This window comes from Myotis davidii, unplaced genomic scaffold, assembly GCF_000327345.1.
Source record: "Myotis davidii unplaced genomic scaffold, ASM32734v1 scaffold705, whole genome shotgun sequence".
NCBI lineage: Eukaryota > Metazoa > Chordata > Mammalia > Chiroptera > Vespertilionidae > Myotis > Myotis davidii.
In genome coordinates, this window is record NW_006296405.1 from 222,669 (window position 1) to 232,376 (window position 9,708).

At 44.0% G+C, this 9,708-nt stretch overlaps 1 protein-coding gene and 1 long non-coding RNA gene across 2 annotated transcripts in view; one reads left to right on the forward strand and one right to left on the reverse strand.

The window, feature by feature from the left end:
- Positions 1-2,758: 2,758 nt before the first annotated feature.
- Positions 2,759-9,708, reverse strand: part of CPA2 (carboxypeptidase A2) — a 26,146-nt gene continuing 19,196 nt past the window's right edge. The window contains exon 11 of the mRNA XM_006771370.2: positions 2,759-2,994. Within this exon, the coding sequence (XP_006771433.1) occupies positions 2,807-2,994 (188 nt within the window). The 3' untranslated portion in view covers positions 2,759-2,806. The remainder of the gene's footprint in view (positions 2,995-9,708) is intronic.
- LOC107184328 overlaps positions 6,992-9,708 on the forward strand; it is a 20,711-nt gene continuing 17,994 nt past the window's right edge. The window contains exon 1 of the long non-coding RNA XR_001515139.1: positions 6,992-7,022. This is a non-coding gene — a long non-coding RNA (uncharacterized LOC107184328). The remainder of the gene's footprint in view (positions 7,023-9,708) is intronic.

The window sequence follows — 9,708 nt, forward strand, 5'->3', positions numbered from 1 at the left end:
CGGGGCTGAGTCAAGCTGTATTTATAAGGAGTCTGAGGCAAACTCAGTTCTCAAAAATGTCGTGTGATTCCCAAGCAGCCTTTCAACTCTAATGATAGCCAGGTGGGCCCCTACCCATGACTCTTCCATTCCTTCTGAGTGATAAAGGCGAGCCTCGATCACCGTGAATCAGGAACCTGCTCCTCGGGCTGGAAAACTCTGTGCCAAGGTACCATATTGCTCAACGCTGTATTTAAATTGTGTTTTTTTAATAAATAGGAAGTCCCACAGTGCCAACTAAAATTTAGAGTCATGGGAGAGGCCAGGTTGTAAACCTAGCACGGAGTTACCTCTAGAGTTTTGTTTTTTTTAAGTGAAGAGTTTCAAAGAAATCACAAGCCAGCTCCAAGACCACAGATTTGACAACCTGTCAGAGAATCCCCCAGAGCAGGTCATAACAATGACAGTTTGTGGCCTCTGCTATGAATCTGACACATAATCCTTAGGACTCCAGGAAGAAAGTAGAATTATATGAGGTAGAGGGTACAGGAAGAATGTGTTAGTCTGAATCAATTATCTGTTTTCCTTAGGGTCTGAGCTCAAGTGAAGTCTTAATAGTATTATTAAGAATAAAACTTTCGTACATTTGCTGGACTCTGAGTCTAGTGTCCTGGCCACCACGTCACAGCAGAATAAACGGAAAACACTTGTGATCTCCATGACTTCTTCTTGGGCTCTGAGGCCATTGAGTCTGTTCTGGGAGCCCCAGATCCCACAAGCCTCCCCCATCCTATGATCTACACTTTCTGCACTTGCTAAGGGGAGTGGAGACAACCAAGGGTCATGATTAGGACTATTAAAAAAATATTATTCTCACGTTTGTTAAAATTGTAAGGAAGACTTTATTCAAAATTATTGCAGTAGGGGTCATGAAATAGAAGAGTAATTGTGTTCAACTCCGAATACAGTAAAGACAGCAGAGTGAGGAGTCAGTGGATGGACAACTGCTAAGAGGAGACATCAAGGGTAGGGGGGATACTCGCTTAACCGACCTAACAGGATTCTTGCTAAAGGCAGGCCAAGGATTGAGACGTCACAAGTGGACGATAAGGAACTTGATCAGATATCAAATACTGGGGGATGACTTCCTTAGCAGATTTCTTTGCTAAGAATGACTTAGGGCCCAGGGTAAGCCTAGTCAAAAAAAGGACTCAGAGCCCTAGCCAGTTTGGCTCAGTGGATAGAGTATCAGCCTGCATACTGAAGGGTCCTGGGTTCAATTCTGGTCAAGGGCACATACCTTGGTTGCAGGCTGCATCCCTGACCCTGGTCAGGGCACATGCAGGAGGCAACCAATCAATGTGTCTCTCTCATCATTGATGTTTCTATCTCTCTCTCCCCCTCTCTCTTCCTCTCTGAAATCAATTTTTTAAAAAATATATATTTTTTAAAGGACTCAGAGAAGTCTATCTAAGGTTTGGTCAAGGAGGGTGTTTATCAGGAGCTGTGGGTCTGGGGTCCCATCAGAGCTCTCTTACCCTTCCCACACTGAAAGGGAGCTCCTATTCCCACCCTGGTCCATCACAAAGACTGGGACTCTCCTTCGCCAAGATGAATTTCAGCTTTAAAATTACCAAAAAGAGAGCCTGAGACCTGAACCTGTGAGAAATGTGAGCTAAAGAATCAAGTGCCCAGAATTCCAGGAAAGCTGGAATTCACTTCCCACCCTTTTCTTCCAGAGAAAACCATCCACATGAAGAAAATCGAAACCCCTAATGGGAGTAAGTGTCTAAAGGGAAATTATAGGGCAACCAGAAAGGGGTGTTGTTGGCTTGGGTCCCCACCAGCTCCTATAGTGCAGCATCCCAGGAATGGAAAAGCAAATAATGGAACCAGATGACACCGTACCTACCATAGTGCCTGGAACAATGTAGCTGCTTAATTAGTACTTCTTGAACACATGAACTCAAAAGTCCCTTTCTAGCTCTAAAACACTGCTCTATTATGATGAAGGAGCTGGCACATACCACAGTATGCATGAACCTTGAAAACATTATGCTAAGTGACCTACGCCAATCACAAAAGGACAAATACCATGTCATTGCATTTATATGTGGTACCTAGAATACTGAAGGGTCCTGGGTTCAATTCATAGAATAGGCAAATTCATAGAGACAGAAGTGGACTAGAGGTTACCAGAGGCTGGAGGGAGGAAGGACAGGGAGTTATTGCTCAACCGGTGCAGAGTTTCTGTTTGGGATGATAAAAAAAAGTTCTGGAGATGGATGGTGGTGATAATTGTACAACACTGTACAACGCCACTGAACTGTACACTTAGAAATGGTTAAAATGGTAAATTTTATGATTTGTCTATGTTACCACATTTTTTTTAAATATATATATTTTATTGATTTTTTACAGAGAGGAAGGGAGAGAGATAGAGAGTTAGAAACATCGATGAGAGAGAAACATCAATCAGCTGCCTCCTGCACATCTCCCACTGGGGATGCGCCCGCAACCCAGGCACATGCCCTTGACCGGAATCGAACCCGGGACCCTTCAGTCCACAGGCCGACACTCCATCCACCGAGCCAAACCGGTTTCGGCGATTACCACATTTTTTAATGTTGAAAGGATATTGGGAGCATTTTGCTAAGAATATGTATTTTTTTAAAGATGAAGGAGTACAGCTCAGTGGTTTACTCTACTTTAGGACAGCATAAATTGAAGAACTAATTCTCCTAAATCAGGACTCGAAAAAGAAATAATCACGCCCGACTTTGTTTCAAACTGGAGAGCTTTTAATGGTGTTTATTCCCCCAGAGCCCTAATAGGGATGGTCTCGCACGTGCTCCATGATTGTCTTCAAGCCAAGCCAGGTCTCTTCGGCTGTGGGTAAGATCTGGTTGGCGGGCAGCAGGAAGCCGTACCGACCCGTGTCTCTCAGTTCAAAGGCAAATGAGTACTTGATGCCAGAGTCATAGGCCCAGTCAATGCTTCCTCCACTGGCTTGGTCTGAAGAGCGAATGAGAATAAGTCCGGTTATGCTATTCCCACTGGCCTCTCACAGCTATGTAACCGCCAAGTTAAGTTCTACTATTATTAAAAAGGTAAGTTAGGCCCCTATCTGCAAGGACCTTCAGAGCAGGGATAGCTTAGTAGGGGGTCACCCTTACGAAAAAATTACAAGATTAGTTTGAAAAGCAAACGGTGTTATGTAAATGGGCACTCTGCTTGGCCTCCCTCTAGTGTTCTGAAGGGCCTCTGGCCTCACCCACCCATTTGGAATCCTGCCTGCTCTCCTAATTCACCTCTGCTACAACGTAGGGAGGCCGCCCACTTCCTTCTTTAGAAAAGTGCTAGGTGTAGACATTTTTTTTCTCTTGAGAGAGGGGAGGGATTACAAATACACGAAACAATCTGGTCCCTGCCCTCAGGGGATTTTCAGCTAAGGGTGGAACAGGCCTTGTTCTGATATAAAATAACATGCCCACTACCTGTGTGTGATGGTTCACCCAGCAGAGTGAAGTGCACCTGTGTAATGTGTGGCCACGGACACGACAGATGATGAAGGAAGTGGCATTAGCCAACAAAGAGTTGGGCAATCATAACTCAGAAGACCTGAGTCATGATGGGTTCTGAGGCCTGGCCCAGGGAGGGCAAGTAGAGGTCAGATGAAGGAGACGGCTGAGGCAGAGATGGAAAAAGTCACCTAGTCCCTAAGAACAGGACTGGGCAAAGGGGAAGACCAGGGAGGCTGTACCAAGAACAGGACTCATGGTTAATATTGCGAATGAACACTGAACTCCTGTGACTAAAGTCTTTGTCTTCACTCATAACAGTTATGTAACCTGGTAAATAACAAATACCAAGTGGTTTCTGACTTGAACTGAACCTTCCTGGGTGCCAGAATCACTAACTTAGGCCTTTGGCGTAGCTACATGACACAATCCCACTAAGAAGCCCATAGTGAATGCAATTCTTGCTTCAAATGGAATCCTAATTCTGCAAAACATTAGTTGGGTGACCTAAGGCATGTACTTATCTCATTGAATCCAAAATGCTTCACCCGTCAAATGGAGATAAAAGTATTACTTACTTCACAGAGCAATGAGAATTAAATGGAATAATATTATGTTTATAATTCCAACACTTTTTGAGTGCTTACTAAATGTGATAGGCACTATGCTAAATTCGTTCATTTAATCACCACTTGAGTCACAAAGTAGATATTAGTATTATTTCCATTTTACAGATGAGAAAACTGAGGTTCAGAGAGATTACGTGAAGGAGCTGGGATAATGTATATAGAGTAGACATTTGATACAGGTTAGTTACTGTTATAACTATGATTACAAATAAATTATTAGGATCCTATTTTAAAAGTTGGGCCACATTAAGGAGAAGAGGTATGCAGAGGAGAGTAGTTCACCAGGAAACTAACAAGGAACATTCATACAGTGCCTGAGAATTAGTGAACACTTTTAATCTATATTTTATCCTTTGAGCCTCTCAACAATCCATTTTACAGATGAAGAAACCAAGGGAGGTCCTGGCTAGTATTCACAGTGGTTAGAGCGTTGGCCCACACACCCAAGGGTCTCGGGTTCGATTCCCAGTCAAGAGCATGTACCTGGGTTGTAGGTTCCATCCCCAGCCCCAGTCAGAGCTCGAGAGGGAGGCAGCCATTGGATGTGTCTCTCTCACACTGATTTTCTCTTTCTTTCTCTCTCTCTCTCTCCACCCTCCTCCCCTTCCTTCCTTTCTCTCTAAAAATCCATGGAGCCCTAGCCAGTTTGGCTCAGTGGACAGAGTGTCAGTCTGTGGACTGAAGGATCCTGGGTTCCATTCCCGTCAAGGGCACTTGTCCGGGTTGTGGGCTCAATCACTAGTGGTGGCTATGTAGGAGGCAGCCAATCAATGATACTCTCTCATCATTGATGTTTCTATCTCTCTCTATCCCTCTCCCTTTCTTTCTGAAATCAATCAATGAAAAAAAAATCCTCAGGTGAGGATTAACACACACACAAATCAATAAATAAACAAACAAATAAATAAATATAAAAGAAACCAAGGGAAGATGAGTGACCTACCCAAGGTTACTTGGCGCTACAACTCAAGCCCAGGTCCCTGTCCCCAAGGTCTGTGCTTTCCCCCCTACACCTTTCTGAGAAACAACTCAAGTCACAACTCCTCCTGGACCTAACACCTATTGTAGTGGCGCTCCTCAGAGCCCTTTCCGAACGAGGAACTGCCTCACCCCCCACAGAGTCCAGCCACCTCTTGGGTGGAGCGAAGCAGGTGCTCACTCAGAGCTGCATACCACTCTGGAGCAGGAAGCAACAAGTAGTTAATGGGGACCAGTTCCTAGAGGCAATGCTTGTCCAAACTGGAATGCGGCCAGGATCAAAGATAACAGGGGCAGCTCTGGGCACAGATCGAGCCAGAACTTGCTTGACCACTAATGGCCAGGTTCCAAAAAAAAAATAAAATCAGACAGCAAACCCTATGTTTGTCTGATATTTGCTCATTAAAAATGTCTTCAATATCTGTGATCTTACCAAGAAAAACATACTAAACCTCAGTCTTCCAAGGTCTGCCTTACTTGTAAATCCCTCAGCTACGGAGGGGGGAAGCTAGATTCCTTGTATAATCTGGGCACATATGATGCCATTCTGCTGGCATTCCAAACTCCAGCCTTTACTCAAGCTGCCAACCAGAGAAAGATGCATTCCTCAGCTGTCAGTGGCCAGGATGCCTTCCTCCCTACTGCTGTCACTCAGAAGGCTCTCCTCCCTGGAGGTTCCCCCACCAAAGGAGAGGACAATTCCACATGGAAGTGATTGAAAAGGTCTGGGCAGCCCGACCAGCGTGGCTCAGTGGTTGAACATTGACCTATGAACCAGGAGGTCACAGTTCAATTCCCAGTCAGGGCACATGCCCAGGTTGCAGGCTCCATCCCCAGTGTGGGGCATACAGCAGGCAGCCAATCCATGATTCTCTCTCATCATTGATATTTCTCTCTCTCTGTCTCGTCTCCCTTCCTCTCTGAAATCAATAAGAATATAAAAAAAAGTTCTGGGCAGCTCGAAGCAGATCAATTTTCCAGAGAACAGCCTCCTGAAATCAATAAGAATATAAAAAAAAGGTCTGGGCGCTCGAAGCAGATCAATTTTCCAGAGAACAGCCTAAAAAACACGAAACAAGCTCCAAAGCTGTTCATTTCCTTTGACTTGGAAACCTTGCCTTGGGAGTCCGTACCAAAGACCTCTAAGAGAAAAAGGAGTTTGTACCAACATGTTCCTAGTAGCGTCGCTTAGCAAAAAGCTGAAACAGTCCAAAGACCCAGTCACTGGGCTATAGCATTATAATGGAATAACAGAGACCTAGTGTGGAAAAACAAAATCACACAGGCAATACTGTTACCTTAAAAAAAAAAAAGGCTGGACACAAAACAGAACCCTGACGCTGATTAAGGCTTGTGGACCAGAAAGGGGCTATAAGGCAAGTAATCTCACAGCGTGATCTGATCATAAATTCCTAACCGGGCAAGTCGTGGTGGAGAGTCACGTCCCAGGCCTATAAAAGGCTTATCAGTGCCTTCAGGTGGCCATGTCCATTATTTCTGTGCATCCAGGTTAACTCGATTTTGAAATGGCCCTTTTCAAACCCCTCCTTCTAAAAGCGTGACCACCCTCAAGAGAGCCCATAATGTTAATTATCCTCTCATCTGATTGCACCTTGCTTTCCCTCATCTTCATGCAATCTTCCTTATCTCCCCCCTTAATGCATAAAAGAAACTGCAAACTGTTATTTGCTGAATCATTTTTCTCCGTCTGTTGTGTTTTTTTTCGTCATTATAAGAGAAAGTTCATTTAGAAAATTACAGAGGTGGTAGATGTGCCCTTATTGCTTAGGAGAGAGAAAAGCAGAGGTAAATGAGGAGGGGGGGTGAGGGGCGAGGGAGAAGACAGGCGAAGGCGAGCTACTGAGAGGGAGAGCGCACTCGGTTTGTTGAGATCTTGTTTCCAGGTGTATCCTCTGTTGGGCTCACATAAATGATTGTAAAAATTCTCTACAGGTTTGGTAGTTCTTATATCTACAAACTAGATAAATATATGTGTGTTCATTGACAAAATCATCAATGAAATTGAAACAAAATAAAACTGCTGGTTATTGGATTATTTTTTATGACGTTTTTAAACGCATCATAACAGAAAAAAGAAAAAAATCATAATCTGGAAAAAAAGAACTTTCACCATCAGAGATATTACCAGAGCAGTAGTTTGTGTACTTTCCATAAGTATTCTAGGTAAGAGGAGTAAACTCCTCCTCCTCTGCTCCCCAAGACTCCGCGAGAGAGAAACCCACAGGCCCAAAATGGCATCACTTGTGCTAAAAGCCCATGATACCAAACCTAGATTTAATACCTGATCTAATTGCAGTTTCAGCCTCTCCCCGAGTGACATTTTATACAAACCAGTTTGGAATTTCCTGATCTACACTAGTGAGGGAATCTGCCTGGTAAGACACCGCCCCCCTTCCCCACCCCCCAAACCGCCTGCCCTTAAAGCAGCGGTTCTCAACCTGTGGGTCGCGACCCCTTTGGCAGTCAAACGACCCTTTCACAGGGGTCGCCTAAGACCATCCTGCATATCAGATATTTACATTACGATTCATAACAGTAGCAACATTACAGTTATGAAGTAGCAACGAAAATAATGTTATGGTTGGGTCACAACATGAGGAACTGTATTTAAAGGGCCAGAAGGTTGAGAACCACTGCCTTAAAGGAAGGTGTCCTTGCCTGAAATAATCCACCCTTAACTCTTTCGTCCTATAAAAAACTTCCATCACCCAGCCAGTGTGGCTCAGTGGTTAAACATAGACCTATGAACCAGGAGGTCACGGTTCGATTCCCGGTCAGGGCACATGCCCAGGTTGCAGGCTCAATTCCCAGTTAGGTGTGTGCAGGAGGCAGCGGATCAATGATTCTCATCATTGATGTTTCTATTTCTCTCTCCCTCTCCCTTCCTCTCTGAAATCAATAATAACATATTGGAAAAAATATCTTCCATCTTGTACAACCCCCAGAGTGCCCTTCTAGCGGCTAGATGAGATGCTGCCAGATTCATGAATCACTTAATAAAGCCAATTAAGAACTTAAAATTTACTGGGTTGAATTTTGCTTTTTAATGACTCCCATTAAGAAAACCATGACTCACAAGTGTTCATTCCCACAGATTTCTGCCACCACCCTCCTACAGATGTAGCTGTCTTTGCCCCCAGCATGTCTGCAGACTCCCTCCTCTTGTTCAAGCTCAATCTACCCACCTCCACTTGTCCCCTCCTTGCCCTTCTTCTCCCCAACTCTGGACAGTATTACATTGGTCACTTCCGATCTCTCCTGTATCTTTCACTTCTCTCTCTCTCTTAATCCTTCCCCACAGACTCTTATCTCAAAAAGAAAAAAATAGCAAACCCTGGCAGGTTGCTAAGTGGTTAGAGCATCAAATCTTGGACCGAGGGGTTGTGGGTTCAATTCCTGGTCATAGGCATGTCCCTTGGTTGCAGGTTCTCCAACCCTGTAGGGGCTCCTGTGGGAGGCAATCAATGTGTCTCTCCTCCCTCCCTTCCACTTTCTGGAAATCAATGGAGAAAATATCCTCTGGTGAGGGTGTTTTGTGTTTTTGTTTTAAGAAAAGAAGGAATCCTTGATTCCAGAATCTCTTTCGCTTCACATCCAGGTTCCTCTAAAGCAGAGGTGAGGAACATCCGGCCCACAGGCCATATAAGGCCCTCGAAATCATTTGGTCTGGCTCTGCCAAAGCATTAGGGGTGAGTTAATTAAATGTTTGACCAAATAAAGCAGGCTAATGTTTAAGTTGGTAATTTTTCATGGTCCTCGAATGGTGTTAAAAACATCCAAATGGTCCTTGGCAGAAAGAAGGCTCCCCACCCCTCCCCACCCCTGCCCTAAAGAGTAGTCTACTCACCAGTCTCACCTCTCCCCCACCCCTGTACTCCTCCAGCTACTCTCCCCACCCTTTGTAAACTACTCTGCTTAAAGTCACCAATAAGCTAGTGTAGGGGGGTTTAGAACAAGTTACCCCAAGATGTGCCTGTGTGGTATGCAGGTTGTTCTGAGCTATAGGCAACCAGGACTCTGTGGGCTCGAGAGAAACTTCTGTCCTTTCTAAACTAACTACCTAGAAGAATTTGAATTAGGGGCCTTACCCATAATTAAAGATTATCAGAAATCATTTTATTTTATTTTATTACCTATCTATAGGACAGGGCAAATTTACTGAAGATCTATTCTTATTATTCTGACCATATATATACTAGTATACCTTATTTTCCCTTTCTGTCATTGAACCTCTCATGTAGGTGGGGTTCCCATATACTAGTATATGCATGTAATTAAATTTTTTTCTTGTTAATCTGTCTCATGTTTATTTATTTTTAAATAAACACCTGAGGATACGTTTTTATTGGTGAGAGAGAGAGAGAGAGAGAGAGAGAAGAAAGAGAAACATCCATCAGTCACTTCCCATACACATCCCAACCAGGGATTGAACCGGCAACCTAGGTATGTGCGCTGATCAGGAATTGAACCTGCCACCTTTTTGGTGCATGAGATGATGCTCCAACCAACTGAGCCACACCAGCCAGGGCAGTTTATAGTTAATTTTAAAAATTATGGAATACAATCAATATTCAAAATTG